The sequence below is a fragment of the Athene cunicularia genome (genome assembly GCF_003259725.1).
Source record: "Athene cunicularia isolate RWA chromosome 13 unlocalized genomic scaffold, athCun1 chr13_part1, whole genome shotgun sequence".
Lineage (NCBI taxonomy): Eukaryota > Metazoa > Chordata > Aves > Strigiformes > Strigidae > Athene > Athene cunicularia.
In genome coordinates, this window is record NW_020799117.1 from 11,111,050 (window position 1) to 11,138,718 (window position 27,669).

General features: G+C 37.8%; 2 protein-coding genes across 2 annotated transcripts; both read right to left on the minus strand.

Annotated features, from left to right (window-relative positions):
* Nucleotides 1-1,097: 1,097 nt before the first annotated feature.
* On the minus strand, nucleotides 1,098-7,351 carry BNIP1 (BCL2 interacting protein 1). The gene is made up of 4 exons (XM_026858536.1): nucleotides 7,341-7,351; nucleotides 5,679-6,017; nucleotides 4,830-4,948; nucleotides 1,098-2,759 (listed from the first exon to the last, which is right to left on the minus strand). The coding sequence occupies exons 1-4, from the start codon at nucleotides 7,349-7,351 to the stop codon at nucleotides 2,563-2,565; spliced, it is 666 nt and encodes a 221-aa protein (XP_026714337.1). The 3' UTR covers nucleotides 1,098-2,562.
* On the minus strand, nucleotides 6,446-23,144 carry CREBRF (CREB3 regulatory factor). The gene is made up of 8 exons (XM_026858163.1): nucleotides 22,605-23,144; nucleotides 21,514-21,639; nucleotides 19,568-20,651; nucleotides 15,719-15,913; nucleotides 13,605-13,794; nucleotides 13,085-13,158; nucleotides 12,584-12,706; nucleotides 6,446-12,347 (listed from the first exon to the last, which is right to left on the minus strand). The coding sequence occupies exons 1-8, from the start codon at nucleotides 22,611-22,613 to the stop codon at nucleotides 12,232-12,234; spliced, it is 1,917 nt and encodes a 638-aa protein (XP_026713964.1). The 5' UTR covers nucleotides 22,614-23,144; the 3' UTR covers nucleotides 6,446-12,231.
* Nucleotides 23,145-27,669: the final 4,525 nt, after the last annotated feature.

A 27,669-nucleotide genomic window follows, 5' to 3' on the forward strand; every position in this document is an offset into this window, starting at 1 on the left:
CTTTACAATCCCCATCCAAAAAGATCAACACTTTAGAAAAAGACTTCACTGAAATTCCCAGCACTGTGAGAAAGCTGCTGCCTCTTTAAAGGTTGATCTGTGTTCTGACAGGAGCATGTTGAAAAGATAAACCCAGTGAAACTTCCTGCAGACAGTCGTGCTGCATTACTGCTTACAGCAGAGCTCTCTCCTCTGCTTAGCATCCCAATATCTGAGAGATTAGCAACAACCTATTTTTATATTGCATCCAGATGAGGGAGGAAATACTGAGGCAGCTGGTGTCTGACCACCTGCAGGTACTGTGTTTCAGAAAGACGAGACTGTTTTCAAGCTGGCTGAAAAAAATAAAGGCATACTGCTACATCTGGCCTAGGAGCCATAAATAGTCCATAAAATGAGAATTTTATTGACTGCTCTGAAGTTGCATAAAAAGGCACTGCACTGCTGATTTGGAAAATAGGAACTGCTGCTTAGCAGTTCATTTGAAATGTATTTATAACCTAAATAAACTTCATGTCTTAAGTATGACTTGTATTTAAAGCCCTATTTTCCAAGACTGGGAGACAGGTGGACACACACACTTTTATCACCCCCTGTGTGTTTGTACACGTCTGTGCAGAAGGTTACAGGGAGGAGCAGGCTCCAGAGAGGGCAGCAGCCTGAGGCTAGAGGTGATGCATGTGAAATGCAATAGCCAACATCACCCAGCTGGATGAAACCTGCTCCACTGCAGCCCCAACTTGCAGATTACACAGCGCTCTCCTTGGTTAGCAGTCTGCTCACCAGAAGACTTCTTCCAAAGCAAGGCTTTTATTATTATTAAAAAGCACATATGCACAGACTTTGTACAATGTATCTTTAAGCTGAGTAATTTCTCTTATTCAAACCCACAACATGCACATTGTCAATTTATTTCAACCTTTGTGTAGTATCTCAGGAGAGGTTGTTAGGAAGGCTGCACTGAAATATGATGAGTAAATAATATGGAAAAAGCCACATCCATTCTGTCTAGTCCATGTATTACTTCCAGGGCAAGAAAAGGCTCTCACCTCCAGGCAGGGGTGCCCTCTGCGGGAGGTACCGAGCTTAGTGCAGGTTGATATCAACACTTCAGGCAGAGCCCTTGTGTTTGAACTCAATTTCAAATTCCAACTTTTCTTGTTTATGCACACAGCCACACAATCACTTCAACTGTCCCGTACTTCGGTTTTGACCACTATAACCTGCTGCCACTTCCAGATTTAACCAAGCTTGCAGCAGCTGCCAGCAAAAGGGTGAGCTGTCATTGAAAGATTCATTCACTAGATCTTAACAGTAGGTACCAGATAATCGACTGGTCACCTCTTCCCTCTAAACATACTATTGAAAACTAACCTCAAAGGCAACCTAGCCTCCACTCTCTATATATAAACATACACTGCAACTTGCTTGACATCCTGTTTCTTAGGATATATGTAGCACTGCCTTTTATAACTATTTAAATTAAGGCAGTATTTAACTGTTCTGTGTGAATTTCCTAAACAGAATGTCAACTTTACAAGCCAGCTCTGAAGCAGCAATGAAACAATTTCCAAAGGGGAAGGCAACATCAGTTTTAAGAACATTGCAGCGCAGTTTTTGGCACTTCAAGGTACGACATGGAGTATGGCTGGTTGTATTTATGTTGCGAAAGCAATCAACTCCCGTTACTAACATGCAAGAGATAGGGAAGGTAATCATTCTAAAACATTTTACTGAGAAAAGATCAATTATACGAGCAAGAGAAAAACTTTCAAACATACAACTTGACAGTATTTTGCAAATATAAAGTGGCATTTTATAAAGAATCAACAGACTGGCAGTGTAATTCTCAAATATATGGTGCAAATTAACGGTAACAAATGGGGCTCCTATTTTTGCTTTGGTCAGAGCACTCCGAAGGCCAGAGGAACAGAGCCAGACCACACGTGTGCTACGCTCCCAGAAAAAACAATCCATACGCAACCACTGCACCAGTGTGTTTGCATTGGTTTAAGCAAGAGTATTAAGTATTAAACAGAATTTTCACACTAGAAGTTATTCAGGCTCTTTCAATCTGTTAGACTTCATTTTTAAACACAACTCGGTTTACAAAGATACAATAAATAGTTTATTAACGGAACGTACACGAGTTTCTCTCTTCCATCCTTCATCTTACTCCCAGCACCTTACACAGAGTCAAAGCAGCTTCCAGTCCAACCCAAGGACAAAAGTTAATTTCAAGGCAAAACGAAGAGAGGTTGAAAGTTAAGACTGGCATCTTTGAGTGCCTAGCTCTTCAAGTGTTTTTCTCGTTCCCCAAACCTACAGGCAAATTGGTGTTTCTCCTTTCCACGCCTTGATCTACCTGCTTCTTCCCGACTTGTGCTCGTTTGAGCTCTTCTTAGGCAGGTCACATGCTCCATAGGGACAGGATAAAGTCATGCCTGCTCTAACACTCTTTCAGCTATTGCAATATCCCTTTATTGTTTTATTTAAAAGCTCTACCATTATTATGTCATCTCTTTTTGATCTTTTGCAATAGTTCAGTTTAGTTTTGAAATTTTACAAAAATGGAAAGAGTCTTTTTTTCAAAATATAGAGCACTGTGGCCAGGAATAAGGCAAGAGCAAGAAAGATGAGCATCTTGTCTGTCAGCTCCCTGCGATTGTACTTTGTTATTAGCTTTCGCCCCAGCTGAATTGTCCCAGACATGGACTTAAATTCTTCATTTGCTTCCAGAATGGTTCGTGAAGAATTGGCTGAAATTAAGGGGGAAAAAAAAAATCAGCTGATTGTGCTTCAAAAACACATGACAAAGGATAAAAGCATGTCATATTTGGCAATACAGAAAGTGCTTGTGAGATCCTTGTGGGTCAGACTGATTTATGGGCAAGACAAATGCAGAGTCTGTTCTTGCAGTAGCTTTCACAACTCAGTAATCCTGATGTGCTAAGGAAAAATGCAAAGCAAGAGTACTGAATGGCTTAACGGCCCCTGCATTCTCTTCCTGAATTTTTAATTTTTAGGTTATCAGATCAAATCTAGTTCACATTTTTTTATGAACGAAGTCAATGCTACCTGAGAGCTTGCTGGAAGCGGAGTGAAATAAGAATGGTGCTAGAACCACCAGTTTAAGAGAGAGAAATCACCATCACTATCAGCATCAGTTCTAGCAGCAACAGGACAGGTCAATATTTGAATATATGAATTGCACAATGGAAACTGTTCCCTCAAGCCAGAGCAGTAAATCCATATGATTCAGATAGGGCTGCAGAAAGTAAAAAAGCAGCATGCAGCAGTAAGAGATCCTTAATTATTCAGCTCAAACAATTTAAATAATTTTTAACAGTCATTTCTGACAAACTTTTTTTTTTTTTCCTAATAAAAGAGAAAATCAACTAGAGGAAAAGTGTGTTGACTGATCCCAACTGAAGACAGAATTTGAGAATATGCCAAAACAGCAAGATGGAACACTTGTCCCTTTCAACTTCTCTTTCTCTGTAAGAAAACAAACAAGCAAACACCTCAAACTCCTCAGTCTTCCTCCTTTCAAATTGCTAAATGAAAGCAAAAGCTCAGGCGTCCCCCTTTTCTTATATTACAGAACACATAGCCTGGTTGACAGTGAATGCTGGTATAACATCCTATACTGAACTGATCGATTAAAGAAAGGTCAAACTCCAAGCATGTCGTCTGGTTCAGAAAACCAAGCATAATAGAAATACATCTGTTATATTTTGCAAATCATTATGCCCCATCTTAAAGAGGCATTTTGATCCAAGTGAAAAGAGAAAAACTGTTTCCCATCATTAATGCAAAGCAGAGCTTCCCTGCTTCACAGCCACATATATTCACTGCACCATAGGAAAGGACTTGCTCAGAAAAAAGGAAATTCTAACTACTGATTTGGAATTTGCAGCTGGGTTTTGTTAATGACCTTTGATAGTTTTTCCCATGATGAACTCCAAGTGCCGTTCAGTCAGAAATAGAGTGAAAAAGTGACTGCCAAACTGTCTTTTTAATGGGAGAAGAAACATGCTACTTTTGCTGAGCAAACCGTGCCCAGCTGCCATGTTCAGATGGGGGCAGAAAACAAGGAGGGCAAAAGTTGTGTTATTTATCCTTGTCTTTAAACTGTTCTCTCTTCTGCGCAAAAGCACAGCTAGTAAGAGGCCCAGGCAAAACAGATCCAACTTCTAAATGCTTCATGAATCATCTGTTCTGACAGGTCACTTGATTTATGGTCTTAGGAGTCGAAGCCAAAGAACTGGGTGAAATCTTGGTTTCACAGTCCCTGATGCACTGCTGACAGAGCAAGTGACCTCGGGTTCAAGTCACTTGATCTCCTTGTCTCTTAGTCATCCCAGCTGGAGACTGGGTGAAAACAGTCTTCCGGCCATACTATGTTTCCTCTGTGTATGGACTTGTACCTACGCTTTTATTTGCTCTGCTATCACCAAATGCATGCTAGGACAGTAACACCAAACATGCTCTTAGCACCATGTGAACTTACATCGCTTTTACAATTGCTTTTACGTGAAACTAAAGCAAAAGCTCCTTATCTTGCCCCTTTTCCTTTTTGTAATCATGAGACAGAAACTCCAACAAACAGCTCCATGCAATGTACATTATTTTCTGTTTATGTCCAACTGTTAGAGGAATTCTGCTGGACAGTTCTTTAATTATCATTGTAGTAGGTTTTCCTACAGCAAAGCAGGATTCCACTGTGCTCCACATCACATCAGTTTGCCTCTTCCTATCCTAACAGAACTGGCAAAAGTTGCTTCAATAATCCAGTCCATACCCAAACACCCAAATAACATCTGTACCTAGGGTTTGCACAGTCTCCTCGCTCTGCTGGACTTGCTGTGACATCATCCTGCTAATGCCCATCAGACTCTCTGTGATGTTACTTGCACTCTCTGCCAGACTTTCTTTTGTAGTCTTCCTGAAAGGGAAAAAGTAAAGCAGGAAAGGATAAAATTATGCCTTTGGGTACAGTGGGGAAAATGCTGCTGCCAGGGATCAGAACTGAGCTTGGCACCAAACACCTCTGTCAGTGTACAAAAGACACAACTAGTTTTTACTGCATAAAAAATACAGATTATCTTCACTAAACAATCAAAAAGCGAATCATAGAGTATTAAAGTCATGAGACAAAACTGCTAGTGGCTCAGAATCTCACAGGGGCCCACATTTCACCACTTACTCATCCATGACTGTACAACTTCATGAGCTGGTGTGGAAGTGCTGATACAAACCACCACTTTATTATCCTGGGTATCCCATTTGTCACTTCATAATACTAAATACAACTTTAATATTTAGATACAACTTTTCAATACAGAAATTATAAAATCTTACATCCCATTCTTCATGTAAAAACAGCTTGTATAATGATCCATTGCTTGTTTATAATCCTGAGTGGGATTAATGTAAAAAACAGTCAGAAAAATATGAAGGCTAACTTATCCCCTTTCCCACTTAGACATGCCACGCATGAAATTAAGTGAAATTATCACAGTCTATAACAATTTAAAACTCCACAAAAGGTAAATGCACTCATAAAAGAAAAGCTATACTCCAGATACAATTAAATAACTTATAAAAATTATATATAAAATTAAAACTAGTGAATATGGCATACACTGTTTAAATCTTAGATTGTAATCTAATACCTTTGCCTTAAGGAGTCTCTAGGGCGAGCGGCAGGCGGCCGATCGGCGCTGAACAACGCGCGTCTTGTGTCCCGAGTGCCGCCGGTATTACGGAATGGTTCAGTTCTTCGGGTAGGCGAACGCCCCTTGGTGCCCCGGGTGGAAGCACAGCGGGCGGTTTGTCGGCGGAGGTGGGTCCCTCGCGAGCTGGCAAAGGCCCAAAGCAGCCCCTGCCACAGCACCCGGCTGCACGGGCCTCGGAACCTGCACGGTTTCTGGGGAGACAGGCCTGCAGAGGCGAGGTCCCTGACCCTCAGCAGCGGCGAGGAAGCCGGGGAACATGAGGTACCTTCTGTACCCCTGAAAGCAGGAAAGGGGAGGCAATACAACGGCCCTTTTGCTTTTTCCATTAACTCCTCCCCTGGTGCCGTATCTTCCCCCGCCAGCTCTGGACTAAGCTAGCAGGTGTTGAAGATGGAGACCCCTTCCATGGCCACTGCAGAAAGCCAGTCAAAGGACCTGCTGGGCTGCAGTCCAGGTCGTCCGGGTGGTCCCACCATGCTGACCCAGCAGCCTTGCAAGGCAGCAGTTTGAGTGCTCACCCGGGGCAGGGTAAAACAAGTTCTTTCCTTACCTAGCTATGATCCTTTCCAAGGGAATGTTGCTGACAATACCATTTCCAAGGGAATGTTGCTGACATTACCAATACAATACCAAGACTGAGAGCATTTACTTCAAGGTAGCACATGCTCTTTGCTATCATTCCACAAATACAATGATTCAAGATGATATTTCCTCCACAATTTTTATTTTAAATTACAAAGGATGTTGCATACATTGATGAATTTGTATCTGAATAGAAGTGCTAGGGATCAAGGGTGACAGAGTAAACAAAGTCAATAGTTCAATTGTGCCTCTTTTCAAAAAAATAAAAACTGCACAACTATTAACCAACATTAAACATTGCAACTCTTAACAGATCATGCTTTTAACAAGGTAAATTTATTTTCTAACAGAGACAAGACTTTCAGTAAGTTTTTCTGAGCTCCAGTTGGAAGTTGATTATAGAATATCAAAGGACAGCATTACAATCATGACCCCAAGCATATGCAGAACAGGATGCCATGTTTTGTTTAAAATGCTTTTTTTTTTGCCTGTCAACCACCCATGTCCGCATGTGCCATCAGCCTTGAGAGTTCACTCAACCACAAATACTGAGCAGTAAGTTTTACTTGGACATAATAATCTAGGAGGATAGATGATTCAAACCAGAATGTATGAATCTTATTAATCATTCTTATAATGATGGATAAAATGCTACTACTATGTTCTGTTTCTTAATTGGAAGATTTTGATAGAGCAGAGTGTGCTTTTGCCAATACCAAATCCAATCCAGAAGTTTTCTTTACAGTAGGCTAGTTAACTCACCCAAATCTGACTTACACAGATACTTTACAAAATATTTTTTAACTTAAGAAAACCTCTGAATGCTGATATTATCTAAAAAGTTTGGAGTTTTATTTTTTTAATGGAAAAAAAAAAGTGTGGCTTAAAATAGCTCCATCTCCACTTTTAACTCCACAGCTCATTAGAAAGACAATAAGTGCATAGTCAGTATTTGCTCTTGTGGAAGTTCATGAATGTCTAAGAGGCTGAGGATTATAATTCAGTGCGCACACACACCTTCTTATCATGCTAGAAGCATTGGGGGAAAAAACATGGCATATTGTGAAATGTAAATTGTAGAAAGATAGAGACATTTTTGTATGCTGCAAAGAAGATAACCTAAAAGTGCCATCTTTCATTAATGACATTTAAGAATCCCAATTTATATTGGGAGATATTCAAGAGTGGTGTTTTCTCAACATACTAATGCCCTTAATATAGTTACAAGAAGAATCAGTCACTGAAGCAGTAACTGTTTGAAATGTACTTCACACGATCCCTGGGGTAAACAAAATAAACCTCAGCTGTGTGCAAGGCTGTGTCAATAAGCCAAGACCACATCTAGCAGCACACTTAACTGGATAATTCCAACTGAAGCCTCCAACTTAAAGAGAAAATAAAATCATTAGGTGCATTCTTGAATTTAGGGTCTCAAGGCCAAATACAGATCCTAACATTCACGGGACATAATTGGCCTATGCCTCAACAGAATTTCAGGAAGACTAGCAAGCACGTTTGAGGAACAGAATTGCATTTGCTATTTCTGCTGAAGGCAACTTGTATACAACCCTTTGAAGTTCTGATAAAACCTTTTAGAGCTTTAAAAAACCTGCTACGTTTAAGTGATTTATGGAAATAAAAGCACATCCAGTCTTCCTATTTTGTGAATAAGCTAACTTTTATTAATGAAGGCAAATATCAGATAAATATTAGGGGGGGATCTTTTTAAGATAAAATCAAAACTGACACCACTGTTTGTCAGAAGTGTCTGGTTGCTTTTAGGTTAGTTGAAAGACCCTTCATCCTTTTTAGTTTTTTGTTTGTTTGCGTTTTTTAAAAAGACCTTTTTCCTGGCCCTTTTAATATGGAAAAATGTCTATCTATAAAGAAATAGGAACTGAACACAGCTGAGCCTGACTCTCACATCAGCTTTATAGCAATGCAACTTCAATAAATCACAATGATTTCAACTGGTATGATAAGAAAATCCAGCCCATCCACACATAAACATAGCTTTAGTAGTAAGTCTCTCTCATCCAAAAAAAAAAAAAAAAAAAAAAAAAAAATAAACCATAAAAGGAAGCGTTAGCAAAAGGGGTTTAGGGCTAAAAAACACCCTTCATGAGCACCCCCACATTTTGCAAGGCCATTCAAAAACTGGTCTTCCATATAAATACAAAAGGACTACTACTGAGAGAAACTGAAATCAGATCTATCCAGACTTTCTTTAGGATGCTTTTATCAGTTCTGATTCAATTTCAGAAGGATTAGGTTTGAAGAGTTCAGAGGGAATGAAAAACATTTAGTTCTAGATGTACAAGTAAGGCACAATATAAAGCCACATCATCATCTGTCATGAGGGAAGTAGGAAAGGACAAGAATCATACATGGTACAGTAGAACAAGCAGTCCATCAATTCAAAGTGTGGCACCTAAGTTCAGACTGACGAGATCTCAACAAGAGCAGTTATGACAGCATGCTTTTAATATGGAAACAAATTCTAGAGAATCCAGTGTATCAGAAAAAGGAAGAACTTTTGTCTGTATTAAATCAAAAATGTGTAATTGTTTTTGGATATAGGATTAAAAGTGAATATTCACAATGCCTACACTCAAAAACAAACAAAAAAATCCAGGACTTCATTAAGATCCACATACCATGTATGAACACTGAAAATCTTTAGAAAATGGTCTTCTCTAAAGATCATCCAAAAATGCATGCCACAATTGCAAAAAACAGAACATGTACATTTGTTGGTTTTTATATCCTTATAAGATTTTTGTTTGTGATAAGTATACACTAAATGTATATATTTTAATGACACTAGAGGAAGCAGATTGTTACTGGCATTAAAGTACAACCATTTCTAGACGGTTTAAATGCCACAGAGTCCCCTGGTTAAAATGTAAAGCTGCACAGCTTGCCTATGTCACCTTTATGATAAAGTTAAACCAGCAAAAGGTCTTATCTTTACTCTACATTTTACTGCCAGGTTTTATTTATATCAAGTATCGCTGCAGCATTCTGACCAGCCCAGAGTTAGCAGCAAGTGGCAGGAATCATATAAAACGCAGTTTCTTTTTTTTTTTTTTTAAACAAAGTGCTTTTCTAAGATATACATACATATAAATAGGTACAAAATAAAGTGTCGACATTAAAAAGCTCAACTATTTAAAAGCTTTAACTTAAAATAATACATAGAAAACACTGAAATGCAAGGGTATGGAATTCACTAAAGATTCAAAGTCTACTTTGAAATGCTAGACCAAAATCATATTCTGGTTTTCAGACAAAAATAAAAAGCTATAAAGTTGTATTTGCCCAGTATTTCTGAGCAGTAAAAAAGGGGCTTTTTAATACCTTGTCAGTTTAATTTGTCACAGAAGTTTTTATCCAATTGCAAAACTGCTCTCAATGTTAAGAAATGCTGCCTTGTCTACACAGTTCGGATATAGTGTAAGAACCTCTCGTATCTGAGCAGTGTGTTAACACCATTCATGAGAAAGGAACAACGGTATTGAAAAATCTCGGTACAGACATGGCCTTAACTTCACAAGAGACATTCTTTGTCAGGATTTTACGGGCCGTATGCATCTCCGGAATAACTGCAACACTGGCAATAATTACAATAGGAATACATCTGACCCACTGTGGAAAGCAGCAGCCAACCCTCACCTCACCCTAACAACAGCAACAAAAACACCTGAAACAAAAACACCCACATTCCACTCAGATTTTGCAAGTCTTAAGTGGATTTACAAAGTTTTGCCTAAATTGCCCTGGGTATTTGTTCAGTCTCTTGTAGGAAAGACTTTCTGTACAGCTCAGTAGTGGTATTTTGGCCTCTTCCTCCCTTTGAGTCTTCCAAAATATTAAGATAAAAAGTAAGCTGTGTGCACACTCACAAGTATGTGGCAGGACTGCCACCTTCATCGGCCACTCTTACTGCACTATTACCAATTCATTTTTTTTTTTGTATAGTACAAGCTTGGATATAAAAATAATCTACTTATAAACAAAAAGGAATCACAGTACAAACAAACTTAGAAAAACTAGAAATGAAGTGGAGAAATTCCCCAAAGGGAGTGGGGAGAAAGCCTTCATGGACTTTTGCATTTCTTTTCAGCAGCTACATTTGAAAATATTTGGTATTTCTATTTTCAGTAAACAGTGTTTTGTCATCTTTAAATAGGGAGAGAAAGAACAGGGAGGAAAAGGGGGGTCCATGAAACCAGAGAATGATCTTGCCTTGAGATAAAGGACTTTCTCATCAAAGGCTAAAGCTTTTAATCTGTACGTTAACACTGACTACAAAGCCAACTCTTATTAGCAGAAGAGCAAATAAGAACTGTGTGTTAATATTCCTCAATCATAGAAACTACTGAATTAACAAGATTAAGTCACATATAAGTTTGAAGAAGCTAGTTTCGAAATACCTGTACAAAAATATAAAAGTCTATAAATTTTTTTTGTTTTGTTTGAAGCCTGTGTTGATCCTTGGAAACATCACATGCATAATAATACATCAACTGGAAAAGTGGCAACTAAGGAATTAGATATCTGTAGCTCTTTTTTCTCTTTACATATATACACATTACAATAAAAATAATTTTATTTTGGTTGTTTGGTGGAAGTATACTACAACAAGCTAAATATTTTTTTTTTAAATTCTCAAAGTTGAAAACTATTTTACCAATAGTTTACTAAAATCCAAATATATTAAAATCTCCTACAGTAAGTGCAGAGAAAAAAGATTTAAAGACTCCGAGACGGCCACCAACTTATCTACCATGGAAGCGAACTACAAGAACAGCAAAATAATATTGTTATGTATGAATGCTCCTTCTGTAGATAATTGGACCCAAACAAAAAAATTCACAGTTCAGTAAGATCCCTAACCCTGACCTTTAATTTTTTTTCTTTTTTTTTCATTTGTTTTTACATTCAGTACAGTATCATATAAGCTGTGCAAAACTTTACTTAGACTGGCAGTTTGCCATATCAGTTGCATTTGTCTTTGGTACAAAAATAAACAATCGCATTAATGTGCAAGTATTTGTTTTCTTCCGGCCAAAGTACCGAAATTGAGTTTTCTAGAGCCATCTTTTATACAATACATAGACTCTGTGGCATATATCTACATTTTCAACATATTCCTATATACATTCAAAAATTTTAAGAGCTGGAACAAATACATTAAAACCTATAATCTTACCATCTATACATCTTGGTTTTTCCCCTCAGGGTTTTCTTCATACAAAACTTTACCAGCTTATACTGATAGCTCTCCCCCCAAAATACAAGGCACAAAGAATATACTTTTTTTTTTTCTCTTGCTTGCACAGACATTTAAATACTATATTAAGCTCAGAAAATTAAAGTCTTATATGGCACACTAGCTCTAATGCCATGTGTGCTATGTACAAGTTAATGGTTGCAAAGAAAGCTTACTGTTTTTTAAGAACAAAAGAAAATCCAATTAAAAAAAACCAAAAAACTCCCTAAACTGACAACTTTACCAAAAAAACGCTTCCTCTTTTTTTACTTGGAGCATAAACCTGTCACAATGTCTGGCATATGCTAGAAATTTTTACTAGCAAAAACATAGTTTTGCTTCTAAAACAAAAGTGATATATTCTGGTCCTAGATAATTTTAAAAAGAATCCTCATTTCCATATTTAAGTTAAAGCAGCTTTGAAACTACCTGGTTTATGGTCCAAAAATGCTATTAAGCATTTTATATCATGCTTTGATTTGTTTTACTACATTGTTATTTAAAAACAATGGAACCCAATTGTAAGTGTTTACATAATGCTCAATCGACATGCAGACCAGAATGTAATTTACAGTGAATGAAGTACTTGACAACACAGGTAGAATCTGACCAGAGAACAGCTGAAGTCATGTCTTAAACTTTTGACATTGGTATTCGTAGCCCTACAAGGCCACCGGTGGGGTCTCCTTCTGCAGTCTTCTCTAAAACTTGATTCACAAATTCTGATGTCTGTCCAGCTACAGGTAGTCCTAAAAAGGAAGGGTAAGAAAACATGCTGTAAGGTTACTATTCATTGCACATATCTGTACATTCCTATCAGTAATACAAAGCCAATGAACACTTTGGTAAGTAGTCCACCAAAAAGCAGAGACAACTGAAATTAGGAAGTGCTCCTTTCTCTTCTCTACTCCAGTAATTGTTTGCAATCTAACGTATAAGATATGTCTCTTTGCATACATGCAAATAGGTTAAGTTTACTGCTTACCAAGAGTGTCTTTAATAAGCACGTTCAACTTCTGTTCCATGTTGACACCTCTATCATCTTTAGGTACCTGCACCCGATTAACTATTTCTTGTTTAATGGAGTTGATCACAAACAGTAAGTTATCTGCAAAGAAAAAAAAAATATTTACAGTACATTCCCCCAGAGCAAAAGAGATCCACAGCTGTCCACACACAGTTATCACAGGAGTCACATCACATTTACTGTAAAATTAAGATGTAATAGTTTATTATCTGTAAAAATATTTTTAAAAAATAAATTACATGCATACATTTATGTAATTTACATCTGTAAAGTATCTCAACACTGCAGGTAACCTAATTTACATACACTTTATGGAGTGGACTGCTTTTGTACCACCAAAGTTGTTGGGTTTGTACTAACCCTCTATAAACTGCCAGATGTGACCCAGGTTACATGATGGTGCAAAACACAGACTTGTCTGAACAAAAGGAAAATTAAGATGTGAAGAGTTGTATTTACCATATTCCGTGTTGAGACCCCAGAGTTTTACTTTATTGGCTTCATACTGGGCTTTCTTTTTTAGTCTACAAGCCCTATAGTAAGAAGAGGGGAAGAATTAGAACACTAACAAAAATTCCAAAATACTAAGAGCAACTTTTTGTTTGCCACACGAACTTATTAACCAATATTCCCAGAGCTGTGATGTAAAAAAAATCATCTACCTAGTAATCCACCTTCACTGAAAGCACTCTGCTACTGATATTTGCTTACATTTCACACTTGCAGATTTTATCACTGTATCAATCATTTGCCCTGCAGCTAAGTAAGCCAGCTTCTGCTGTAAATACATCATTATCTAGGGAACAAACTACATCTCCAAAATGCCAGCTGCCCTGCTTCTTGATAAACTGGTAATTAGCCTATTGCAGGAACTGCCATGATGAAGCAGGATCTCTTGAAACAAAAATTAGTTAGACCTTAATCATACAGTTGTAGCAATATAAATTTAGTCATCCATGTAGTGTTATCTAATATATACCTGGAAGCCAGCTTGTTCTTTTCTTTTCTTGACCTTGGTCTGGCAGTTAAGGGAAGTTCACTGACTGGTGTCAGGTCACTGATCACTTTATTCAGCTTCCTCAGCTCATTACCAATCTGTAGAAGTTTTCTGGGGTTGGGAGTCAGGTCTTCTACATCAGTCCTCCGTGACTTCTTTGCTGCGTATTTTCCTGTTTTAAATATGCAGAAAATTGGGTTAGGAAGTGACAATACATACACAAACCTGCAAAAAAATTTCTTAAATATGTATTTTTTTTGGGTGCAGTTTAAGTTCCTTTGTTCATTACAAAAGAATGGACTGGAATCATGTGATCCCTATGGCCTTTCACAATAGAAAGAGGATTTCCAGACAAACTGCTTTGTACAATTCATATTATATCCAGATCAGATAAGAGCAAATACTGCTGGCCAGGCTACTGGATGTGATAGACAGTATACACACAACTGTGATGAAAAATGTATGTCAAGTTCAAACCCAGTTGTTTTGCCCCAACTGTAACTTGCTAACTCGTATGTTCAGCCAGTATATCCTCTCACACACTCAAGTTGATTATATATTCCTAAACAATCCTGCTGCTGAAGTTCTGTATTAAGAAGGAGTGTTGAGGCCTGGTACTGAAACGATCTTCAGTGATATGGAGCTTAAATAATCCACACAAAGGCTAGTTGACCCCTTTATATGTATTTGAAGCTAATTTAAGGCCTGGTTTTCCTGAGGAAATATACATACTCAAGACAATTTTATTCCTTAAAATTCTCTGCCACTCCCATGTCTTTTTCTAGATTTCTATTTAAAATTCTGGTTGTTACAGAGACTTGCATGAAAATGTTAATAAAACTAACAAAATCTGCTCCAGAAATATTTATTAGGAGAGTTAATAATTTAGCATGATTTATCTGGGGTAGTAGATGACCTTGGTACATGTCTGTATACGAAAATTATAAAATCCTACACGTGTTATATTCTGTAGCTTCTGGATATTAAACAGTGTTTGAACTTATGAATCCCTTGCATATACACCTGACTTGTTCCTCCAAGTGTCTGGTGGGACTGAGTCCTCAAGACATGTTTGGTTATTTGGTGTTTAATAAGAAGTATAGATATAAGCCTTCACAAGAAGGAACAGTGGCAGGCACTTTAGGTATTGATTATTTCACTAAAAAATAAATAAGCATATAGAAACTAAGGAGATTTAAAAAAGAAGTTTTCTTCCCTGAATAAATTTACAAGTAACAACAATAAAAAAATTATTTTGGTTTAATAATGGAAGATAAACCACCATGATAAAGATAGTAATTTTCAACCATAAAGGAATGTTAACATTATAACCAGGGAAGCTGCTTTCATTTTGTCCTTCAAAGCCAAAAATCAAATGGAGCAGCCTACCAAAGAGGTCCTGTGACAAGAAAACAAACATTACTCCTAAGAGTGGTCTGTTCTGGGTGATGTTAGTTTATGTGCAGTACAGCAAATTGCTAATCAAAAAGTTACGGGAATAAAACACAGTTATTAAACCAATTGGTTTAAGTTTCTAAGAGGGTATTTTAAACAAAAAGTTTATTCACAGAAGAGTAACTGCTTGACTGTGCTGCATTCACATAGGTGGGAGAAACAAGTAGGGAGGAGCAGACAGAGACAGTTACGCCTTATTGCTTGACCTTTAGTTCGTACTGCAGTTAATGTGAACTTTGCATCTCAGATCACTTCTAGATTACTTCTAACACAAGCAAGACTGAAACTAACATCTACAAGGTGCAAATACCAGTTAAGAGACCCATCCAACATGTTTACAGTATTGCACTGAGAAAATTTTGAACTCTTGGGGTTTCCACTGGAAGCCCTTGGAGGTTACAATTCTCAATTCATCCACCTTCCTCTGGAAGAAACCACAGTGAAAGTTACTACTGTATGTTCACTGTGCCTTCATTGGACACTGTGCAGAACTCTGCTAATTGAGCAACAGACCTACAGTGTTTTAAGGATTTATTTTCATGGTCAAAACACAACTTCTCAGCACTTGCAAGGATGGGAGTTTGGCTACTGAAGGCGTCAGAACGACAGACATTCATTTGTAGCTAGGACTCTGTTCTTACCATGATGGAGACCATTCTTCTGATACATGTTACTTGGTAAAGTATCTCGATTCCACTCAGATGGCCTCAGCATTCTTTCTTGTTGTGACGGTGTTAGTTGCTCACTGTACTCCCAGAAATATCTTCGCTTGCCTCTTTTCCGAGAGGATATTGCAGTCATTTCTTTTAAATCCTCCACAGAATCATTTTCATACCCTAAAAGGATGCATTGCATTGTTTATATAATTTTGACAAAACTGTTTCTAGCCCTTTAATGGTGAACTGAGTATTGAAGTTAGGATCAAAGCCACAGATGAGGCCTGTTTTACATGATCTAATAGACTTGGTTTTCAGCAATCAACTACCACTGGGTACTTGCCTTAAATTCTGGGATAGACACTGAGCTGTTGATGGTGCTTCATTGGTTGAGAAGAGAGAAATTATTTATGCATTGAAAGCCCCTTTATGTTCTCTGACCCCTTAAGCTCTATTCCTTTTTTCTCCCCTACAAACCTAGCACTGCAGATGACAGCTGCTGAAGAGTGTTCTTCCATCCTTACAATTTTCTCCAAGAATTTACAGGAACATAATCCTAACTCGCCTCCACATTTTAACTAATCTCTAATCAAAAAGCACTGAAAGAAAAGTAGATAATAAAGACAATCAAAAGACTAATAAGGAAATAAAAATTATTCAATCCTGGAATATTCTGAGTTGGAAGGGACCTACTATGATCAGAGTCCAACTTCTGCTCTTCCTTAAGTTTGAATACCTTTGGGAATAAGCCAAACCACCCATCTCTATTAGACTAGAGGAAGGGGGGTCTGTTATGAAGACAATGACCATAAGAAAAGACCATCTAAATTGAAGGGACATGGATACAAGCAGTTCAATCTCTTCTTTACCTCTTTAGTGGGATGAAATGATCCACAGTAAAGGTACACAGTATTTAGAGGTACATTATGATGGACTTGATATGATGAACTGTTTGTGAAGTATTATTATACATGGAAGCTGCAATGCAACTATCCACATTGCATAAATATTTATACCATAATTATGTAAACACAAACCAGTTTTTAAAACACCATGTATGCTTTAGAAAATAAAAACAACCTATACTAAGGTTAAAAAAACCCAAACCACTGCATCACCTTTTGTACTACAATGCTATACAATAGTTTACATTTACTAAAAAACAATGCGTTTCAAAACATTGCATATACAGATGCATATACAGATGAATGGCTTAAAGAAAAGCCAACCACTGAACAGACTATATGTTTAAGAAGCCTTGACCCCATCTGCTTGAGTTCTGCTTCTATCTTTTAACAGTAGCACAAAGAACACTTTCTTCTTTTTAAAACAGTCCTTTCAATTAGTCTATTTGCACTTGGAAAAACAGTTGAAAGAGGAAAAATAAACTCTTGCTTTGGTCTGACTCTCACCTCATAAACCCAAAGTATGAATAAAAGTTAGGTGCGTAGAAGGATGAAATTAGTTCTGAAATTGTTTCTAATAATTTCATAATTTACTTTTAAAAAGTAAATTTACATGTACTTATTAAAAATACAGTATATTTTAAAGGCAAATCAAACAATGAAATGTGCTTTATAAAAAATTTTTTCTTCTATACCCCAAAATTACAACAATTTACATTATAGTTTCAAATACCATATTTTTAACTGTACTTCCATTTTACCCAAATGCTCTTTGACATAAGTATCAAAATACTTTTAAAAAACCCACTTATTTTCCACTTGAAAAAAACATGTCAAGCTATGTAACTCATTCCCCCCCCCCAAGCTGATGGTCCAGGTGCTCAGAATAGATGCAATGCAACTTTAAACAATCTCCATGTCTCTACAAGTGCTTTCCCCTATCAGCTAGTTCTCCTGTGCTACTGAAAACTGAATCAGATGCTGCATCTCCCATTTCTGAAATCTCTTGAATACTTGATAGAAGCAGCAGTCATTTGCAACTATTTCTATTAAATTAGATACATAAAATATACTAGTAATGCCAAAAAAGCTTAAATGCTAAAAAAAGCCGGGACTGATAATTCCCATAATAAATTTCCTTTGGAGGTGATCAAAATGGCTAAATCTGTATCATGGTGATAATAACAACATTGTTGCCCAACAGCCAGTCACATTTTTTTTAGTTCTCTTGAGTTCCAAAAGTTCACTATATCTATTTCCTCAGACAACACTAGTGCTTTAAGAAAGCATTTAATGCACTCCAAAAACATACACAGAGAAGAATAAACAAAAGCAAACTGCGTATAAAATACATCAGAGGGTTAGCAATAACTAAGTTTTTATCCTTTCCATAAATTACATCTTCACTCTAAATTCATCAACTGATTTTGGCTGTACTACGGAAGGTTACATCTTCCCATGCCATGCCTATTTTTAGAAACTTTATCCAGAGTATTTACCTTTACTCTAAAGGTAAAAAGTAACACAAAGTACAAGAGTGACATTACTAAAGTACACGGAGACATTACTTTCTAATATAAGAAAAACGTATGGTGAAACTCCTAGTATCACCATACTCAAGGTGAATGGCTTCATTCACTTAAATGTCCTAGCAAGCTTGTATAAGCTTGTTCCTCAGTTACTGTACTGCACGATGTATTTAGAAGGCAAAAGCAATTGCTTGTCAGTACAATTTGAACAAACAGCAAATAGTTAATGTAATTCCATCAACCGAAATCCCAGTATTTTAATACAACATCTCTTTTTCAAGGTTATCAAGCTTTCTGTGCAACATGGCTCCGTGGGCTGCAAAGCACCGTGCAGTACAGCAATCATTACAGAGCTGTAATAGCTACTCAAAGCCCCAGAAAGTAGAGGGAGTTCAATTCAGAAGGGAGGAAGAGGTTTTAAAATGCTAATAAAAATGTGTTATGTATATGTAAAAGTAACATAAAGGGCATAATGCTTGGTAAGTTTAATGCCAACTCAGGAAATCGACTTCGAAAATAATTTAATCTGAGAGTTCATTATGACAAACTGACAAGCTTTATGGAAGCTGCTGTTTTTAAAAAGGCAAAATTTCAGCTGCTTTCCCCCCCGAAGTTACATTTTGCTAAATGTCTGAATACCTTAATTCTTGTACTCTACTACAAAGCGTTTATAAAATGTGAATATTACAATACTTTCTACAATGAAACTAATACTTCTTTACAGTTCTGTCCCTTTCCCTTCAGATTTTATTTTTACGTAATGTTACCGCTTTGTTACCTTCTAGGTGAAGGTTAGTTCTTGTATCTGTTGTTAAGGTTTCATTTCTACTTGCAGAAGAGAGGAATTCAGTATCCTTTGAAGACTCACTAAGTGTTACTGCTGAAAACCACCAAGAAATTATTCTATTAGTTTCAGTGCTAGGTATTCTTTGGATTCTGTGGAAAATTGTACCTACAGTAGGGCTTAGGTAATTATGAAATTATTTCACTCAGGCTATGATTTCATACCAGCTATCAACAGATACAACTCTGGATAAATTCAAAGCAGCAACCTACTGAGGCACTAGAAAACTCCACACATCCTATCAAGTCACAAAAAAATAAGACAATTGAAGGCGGTTGCTTTATAAGCTTAGGCTACAAGATAGGTTTCCTGTATTCTCTGTGATTTTGTTGCATGACCACAGTTTATGCAGTTTTTCTCGAAACAGCGCAATAGAGACCTTGTATAGTTTTCATTAACTACATTTTGCAAAGCACTTAAATTATAAACTTTCATCCCATATTTTCTAAGACCAGTGTTGCTGATCTGTAACTATGAAGCATTCTAAAGCGTTCTTTCCCACTTGGCAGACAAATCCATTAACCTCTATGTTAACAAAGCCCAACTTTGCTGGTACCTGGTTCTGAGAAAGTATCGCTGATGTCATCATCTTTATCATCCTCGTAATCTTCTTCCTCATCATCGTTTTCAGAGAGCTCATGCTCACTGCCAAATCCTTCATCATGGTCTTCATCTTCAACATCATCCTCATCATCCTCATCTTCCTCAGGGTCTCCTTTGGCTGACTGTTCACCCAAACTGTCTGTTACAAAAAGAGAATAGTTGTGCTCTTCTTTCTTCTGTGAAGAATCTGATACTGATGTGCTGGCAGAAAGACTGCTCTCCCCCACAACTAGCCCTGGGGTTTCCTGGGGTGGATTGAGGAGCAGTTCTTGAGTCTCTTTGAAAGGCAAAATAGGAGGTGTACTGTGACTATGCGGGGACTCTATTCCTTTTTTTTCTTGTCTCTTTGCCACAGCACCACAATAGCAGGTGTTTTCTTTTGCTGCATCAGCATGTGTCTGGCTCAGCACTGGTCTGCTCTGTGGTAAAGGGTTGATCTTTACTTTTGCCTTTTTAACGTAGTCTTTACATTCAACATGAATGTTCACCTTCTCGTTATTGTACACATTGGTCTTCACCATGATTTGTGTACTGGAAGCAGGTTGCGTTGCAGGTTTGCTTGCCTTCTGAACACAGTCTGACAAAGGTGCCTCAGCCTGAATGTTCTTGGAGGAACAGACTGGGGCTGCTGCTCTGGTTGCAATTTTTTTGCCAGGTAACAAAGAATTTAAAGGGGTTTGTTTTACACTAAAGAGCAAATCAGGGTAATAGAGTGAATCAGAAACAGGTTGAGAGTCCTCACTGTTAAGCTGAGCCAGTGTTGGTGTTTTGCTTATCACCTCTTCATCTTGGTATGGGCTTGAAAAGTCATCAAGGCCCAAGTAATCTACCTCTTTTGTTCCCCAGATGTCACAGCTGGTTAATTTAGTGTACTTAGTTAAGTCTTCACAGTAGGTGTCCCACTGCTCCCACTTAGAGGTGAGAGCAGCTTCTTTGTCCAGGATATCCGTAAAAGACTCCAAATTCTCAAGGTCCTTGCAGTCGTCCATTGAAAGTAAGTTGTCTCTGGAGCTTTGCTGATAGTCCATTTCTCTGTCCTGTGCATAAGACAAGTTAAAAATTAATACCAAGAAAAATATCAATCATCTCTGTCCTCTACTTCAATCTAGTAGGGGGAGCTTAATTCCAGTGAAGTGTAAGAGAGTGATAACATATGAAGATACCTCAACTTCCAACTAAAAGCTGCTTTTGAGGTTCAGAATGAAGTCCAGCTTCTGTGCTTCAGCAGCAGATCCTTCTGAAGAGATTGCTAAAGATACAAGTCAAATGCTGCTGGATTCTTTTTCTGCTATTGCAAATTCATCTGGTCATCAGCAACTAGACTAGTACCAATATCCACGTATTTAAAATATGAAAGACATCACATGCAAGCTGTTCTAGTCTTTATTAACCTAGGTCAATCTTTGTTGTGTGCTTAACATAATATGCTTAAATTTACCAGTCCCTGGAAAACCTAATTCTAACATGATCAATTAATGACCATGAGCTGCCTTTCTTCCTTGATGCAGGAAAAAAAAAAAAAAAAAGCTAGTATAAGTAGCTCATGAGTCAACTTTTATTTTGCTTCCCCTGCATTCACAGCTTGGGTGAAACAGCATATAGCTGCTCTTGCAGAAAAGACTGTAAGGAACAGTCTCAAGCACCATTACATAATGTCAGCACAGCTCTATTTGAGACTTGTATATCAAACCTCTCCTGATGGCCAGCTTTAGCAAGCGTCTATTGAGGAAGCGTCACATTTGCTGGAAAAGCAGTTAAGGCTCTTCCCTAATCAGTAGCTAGCAGTAATTAATAATCTTTTAGCATTCTTGAACAAATACCCCTTTATTACTATATGAAGTCAGGGTATTAGTCTCTATTAGAGAGGAAGTTACGTACACATAGAGAAAGCTGACCTACCAGTTCATACATGAAGTCTGGATCTGAACTGCTTGCCAAGAGATCCGTGCTCATCAGAGTCTGCTCTGAAAACACATGGCTCCGAAAGGCGTCCCCAAAAGGAGGGTCCATTCCACTCACACTGGGCTACAACAAAATTGATACTCAGATTTGAAGCATACTATAAAAAGGCATATTCTTTTCTTCAACAAAACATGACTATTGCCATTTCATCCAAGTCTCTGAACTTGTGCTATACTTGCATCTGGAAGGCTTTTACCTCCACAGACAAGCATGTCATTTCTCAGAGAGAGAGAATGCTTTAAGAGCAGCTAACAACATGCAGCTCTTTAATCAAAGGACACATTTGTATTCATCATATAGCTGCAAGAGCATTGCTCATTCATTCTTTTTTGTTGGTTTGAAATTCTCATGCGTTTGCCAAGTTTAGGGATATGTTAGCATTTGTAGAAGAGAGCGAGTACTGGCAAGATCTGTGAGTATCAAATAGGCACTACACACTTGCAGGGCCCTCACCCTAATACAAACCATTTTGTACTAAAGCAGTGTTGACTGTTTTTAGAACCATTAGAACTCACAAAACTTCCACCTGAGATTGTAACAAAAGTAAGATTACAATTAAATCAAGAGTGTTGTATCTCTCGAGAACAATGTAGAACTTTCCAAAAAAAATTATACAGGGTGACTGGGCATGCAGGGAATGGGCAGCAAGGCTTTCTGCTACATTTAATTCCAGACCTCTATTTCTCTTCTAGACACACTCGCCCTGAGGGTTGGGAAGGCAGAAACACTGTACTGCTGAAAGTCATTCAGTGTGCTGATGTGTGAATCACTGCAGTAATAAAAGGCTGCTCTCCATTGCATCCACCCTCATCAAGACGACAACTCTGCTGAACCTTGCTGTGTGAACAAATACCAAGAGCAGCAAAAGATTCCTTCACAGACACTACTGGGACCCTAAAAAATATATACTGTTTATTCTCTTATAAATTCGCCCTGCTAATGTCAGTCAAATTTGCTTTTAAAATTTTTTTTTTTAAACAAAGCAGCAGATTGTTTACAGAAGCAAATAAAATCATTAACTGACTTACCTGAGGCATTTCCAAGCCCAGATTCCCTAAATCCAATTCCAAACTTCTTGTTTTATTCACTTGTAGATTCCTTTCCAGCTTTACTTCAGTCTCAGTGAGTTTACACAATCCATGCAATGAAATTTTTCCTTAGGATAACTTCAGTTCCCCCTGATGGAGCTCTTCTGTTTGTAGACTTCTGTGTAGAATAAACACAGTAAACCCCAAAGGAGGTAAGTAATCCTTCAGCAAAAAAGGTATTGCTTAAAAAACAGCCAAAGTAAAGGAAAGACAAAAATTTTCCCCAAAAAGTGATTATTCCTCATGCTGGAATATATAGCAATTTTCTTCCTCTGCCATCTTTCATCAAACAAAAAGCCACAGATGATACAGAACAGAGTTCCTGCAAAAACCTTTTTTGGCTCAGTTACATTTTGTTGCCTTTTTTCCTCACTACCAAGACCACAAGCTCTATAGACATATGAAAAGAAAAGCCTGCCTAATTAGAAATAATGACTAGCATACTGCTGTGTATACAAGAGAGAAACAACCTTTATGACTAATATAACAGAGCCAATAAATTCTAAAAATGTCTCAGGCAAGCATCTCAAAATACTAATTTCAGAATAGGCAGTAATACTTTTTCCGTGATACTTCCTCATTTTCTCAAGAGATTAATCCATCCAGCATCAGATAAGATTATATCAATCACTCATATAGCAGCATCTAGTGGTAGAGGGATTACAGCAAGCATGCTCACCGTCCAGCAGCAGAGGAAGGGAACAGACAGGCTTCCCCAAATAAACAAAGTAAAAATTGTGCCAAATTCAGAGTTGCCTAATAAAAATATCTTCTCTATTAATTTCAAGTAAGGCACACGTTGAAATTGGTCTAATTTATCTACTGGCAATTTTATCAGTTTAGTAGTTTCTATAGACACGTTACTTCAGATGTCTATTTAAAGTCTTTTCCAAGCCTCCTATCCTGCTTAATCCTGCATTTTTTAACAACGTAAGGAAAAACTGAACTGTAGATGAGCAAGCAGCTCAACACAAACATCAGTACTATACACTGAAAGTATAACAAAAGATTCACAAAATAAGCAACAAGAAGTGAAAAAGAACAATGTTATATCAAAACCGATTAAAAAAAAAAATCCATGGTACTGAACCTTAGTATCTAATGTAACTACATTGTCTTCAAGGATGCTGCTTTCTTACTGTCTTGCTTGCCTGCAAGCTCCCTACCCTTACATAAAAAGTCTAACAAAAAAGCAGCATTAGAGGAACATAATTTAAAAACTGAACCATCACTCTTGCACAGTTTTTCAGCATTATTATTTACAATATATTTCTTTCTTTGAGCAGAATTCTTCACTCAGCATCGTTCCTAAATCAGACTTTGGTGCAATCTAGTCAGGCTATGTTTATTCTCTCATTTTGAAAAACAAATAGTGAAGTTAAAAGTGTTCGTCTAGAGCAGAGCTAAGCTCAGAACCCTCCTCCCACCAGCACATGACAGCATCCCCGTGATTATTCCTACTTTCAGATAGTATCTCAGCTATTTTGTTATATTCAGCATATATACCATCAGACTGTGGTAAGAACAGACGCTATGCAAAAAAGTCTTTACTTACGAGAATATACTGCTTTTTAAATAGCGGCTAGAATATAAAGACCAACAATTACAAGTCCAGCTACACGCAAGTTCTCAGTGAAACCATGCTACCACTGCCAAAGCAGGCCATTCCTTGTAGGGCCCTGTGTCGAATAAGAGCCAGTTCCTTCTGAGAAAATTTTTTCTTTCTGCTCCAAAACTTCCAGGGAACTCTTTTTCTTATCTTAAAGTGACAAAAGTTAAGTTTGTGTCCAACATGCCTCAACAAACCCCGTCTACCTTCACCCAGCAAAGGCCACACTGCAGCAGAACTAGTTCTTCCGATGCTGTTAAACGTGTCATGAACAACTAGTTTGCTTTTCAACCTGTCCTGATCTGGGAGAAAGGGCCTGTTCTTTAAAACAAATAAGCCATGTTCTCACATACAAAGAAAGAGGCGAGAAGGATGTAATCTTTAATAGCAATCTACACCTGAATGTATCTTTATTTCTTTCCATACAGAGTGGCAGAGATTGATGCCTTTTTCCACAGAACATCAGATTAATACTTTGACGTCAACACCAGACCACCACCACCAGCAGCCGCATTCACATGGGAGATTGGCAAAGTTCTGCCACTGCATTGATATAAATGGGAAAGAAAGGAGATATTTGCTGATTCTTTCCAGGTTATTCTGTTATGTTTTTGATAGGACCTCAAGGATAGGATAGGATAGGACCTCAAGCCATCCCCTGTGTTTCATACACTAGGAAAGGGGGGGTGAAACTTAATCTGTACTGACACTGACTTCAGTAACAACTGACCAACATTTCCAAGTGTGGGGACCAGGGAGCTTCTGGATCATTTACAAATCCTCAAAACAAAGGATTAAACATTCAAAATACTTTTACCATCTCAAAGACCGGCGTGATCTTTCAGCTATAAATTTACAGCCCCATTTAAGCATGACAGTGTATGTCCTCCTAGGTCAAAGCAGTATATCAGCTAATCTGATTGTTCTTGTAATTATCTTTGTATTTCATTCTTGACATTTTATAATACTAATATTTAAATGTGATTTGAATCCTATTAAGATCTAGTCAAGTATTCTACAATGTAAGATTTTTCTTGGTAGCTCTATGGAGGGGGGGGAAACATGATGAGACCATAAAAAGAAAGACACTGCCTCAGGGAGCTGCACAATCTAGGCACACAGCAGACCTACTTCCAACTGCTTTCTAAATTTCCCAGAATCGTCAAGATCCTCATTAAAAGATTCCCAGTGTTCACACTTAACTACCAGTATTTTTTCATAAACTGGTAAATAAAGGCATATAGTAGAAATCAGCGACACATATGGAAGCACAGATGTAAAATCTGAACTCGCGGTGAAGGAAAGTAACTTTGTAGACTGCAGCTGAAGCCCCATTCTTACAGAATTTATCACTACTGGCACTCTCAGCCCAAGACTGAGTTAGAACAGTACAGCTGTTATGTTATCTATAATTAATACAGATTTGAATGAACTGAAAGATCTATGGCAGAACTCAAGATCAGCAGTATAAGAATTACTGAAGATAAATACAAGCAGGAATTTCTACTTCAGGACAATTTTCACTAATGCCTTACATCAGCCCTTCTCAAATGCAGAGATACAGAGGTGCAATCCTGTAGTTGCTTCACAGCAACTGAATCACAGGTGGAATACACAGCCCGAGGCACCGGGCAGGGTGCCACCACTCCTTTTGGCAGCAGCCTGCAGTTAAATCAGATTAAGGTGATTAAGGAGCCAGTCCCTGACTTGGTTCTGTGTCTGCAGATTCCTGAGTCACATCAGCACGGAGCTGCGCCCCTGCTCCTGGGAGAAGACTCACTCCCTCACTTGGTCATGAGGAAGGGCAAGACATCTCAGGAACTGCTATGTCCATTTAAGGATCTGGGGTACTGATGGAGGCATGCATATATACATTGGTTAAAATCCCCATCAGTCATCAATAAGTAACCAAAACCTGTTCTATAGAGTTAATAATTCATAAATCTAATTACAAAACCTAATAAAAATCCTCTGCATTTATATTTACTTCTTGAAAATGCACATTTATGATAGTTTAATAGTGGTCCCAAGACACCCGGGAAGACTGAACTTCAAACAAATGGCAGGCTCATTACACGACATTACTGATGCAGCAGCACATTTAAATTGGCAGACAGCTGGACCTAAACTCAAAACATGCAGCATTAAGAAGAGACATGGCAGTTACCACGCACATGGCACTTCCCTAGGCTAGTAAAAGACCCTTCTGCGACAATAGATTATCTCCAAAGAAGCTCCTATAAGAGAAAAACCTAAACTGCCAGCCTTCAGCTTGACAACTCTGAAAGTCTTCCTCAGTCACCTGTATGAATCATTTGTACTGTAGCTATAACTAAAGTTGCTATTTCTGTCTCAATTCAGATGTGTATTTTGTACAATTTGAAAAGCACACAGAGCGTCGCTATACCATTTTATTGATTGTACAGTGCTTATTATCACAGCAGCTAAATGCCTGTTATAAATACATCACATGAACAATTACACTTTTCACGATGGCAACTGCATCATACAGCATGGTTTGTCAAAGTTACATTTTTGATGCAGATAGAAAACCAACATCTCACGAGAGCCTGTCAATATTAAACCTACAAACTCAGGCTAAAACATTCAAAATGCCAAACTAAATTTCAGAGAACGCACAAAAACTATACCACATATTTTAAATGAACCATTATGTACTATGCAGTGTTTGCTGTATCTGGACATTTTATGAAGTATTACAGTTAGAGACGCAAGAAGTTCTCCTACACTTCCCTTAAAACTTTTTTCCTTTCACAGTTTGTGCCAATTTGTTTCCTATTAAAGAACATACTGTGCTCAGTGCGGTCTTCAATTAGAGAATGTATTTTTCTTAGTATTGTTTCTGTGTGTAATGTTCTTCTTGTGTTTTGGTTGTTTGGTTTTTTGTGTTTTTTTTTTTTTTTATTCTTTCTACATGATGCTTCAATTATTAGCCCGTTTACTTGTTTACTTTTCTCTGCCACTACAAAGACACTGAGTTTTCTTTTGTGGGGTTTGGGGTTTTTTTTGGTAGCAGGTGAGCAAAGACACACTTGTAAAAGGTGTTCCTCTGCTTCCACCCACCATAGCCTCATTCACCTGCTCATCCAAAGAAGCCAAGTCCCTCTACCTTCTCAGTGATGTATTTGTGTTAAAATGCCAGCATAAGCATCTAAGACATTATGCCCTTTGCTTTCTCTATCCCAGAGAGTAAACAACATCTGCTTAAAACACCCAGATCCTAAGTTTGATGGAGCACTGCCATGTAAAAGAACTGAAGACAGTAAGACTGTTTCACTTATTTTAAGCCTCTGCCCTTCAGGATAGGGAAACTACTACTTCACTGTCTTTGTTCCTTTTCCTCTGCTGACCTTCCCTCCCCATACCCCCCCCCCC

Excerpts from the sequence above, each read along its gene's own strand:
- BNIP1 (XM_026858536.1), bottom strand. Across the intron at positions 4,949-5,678 it reads AGAGACTCCTTAAGGCAAAG|GAAGACTACAAAAGAAAGTC; the intron begins GTATTAGATTAC and ends TTTCCCTTTCAG. Across the intron at positions 2,760-4,829 it reads GGAGACTGTGCAAACCCTAG|CCAATTCTTCACGAACCATT; the intron begins GTACAGATGTTA and ends CCTTAATTTCAG.
- CREBRF (XM_026858163.1), bottom strand. Across the intron at positions 15,914-19,567 it reads CGATACTTTCTCAGAACCAG|GGTATGAAAATGATTCTGTG; the intron begins GTACCAGCAAAG and ends GCATCCTTTTAG. Across the intron at positions 13,159-13,604 it reads AAGAACAAGCTGGCTTCCAG|GGCTTGTAGACTAAAAAAGA; the intron begins GTATATATTAGA and ends TTCTTACTATAG.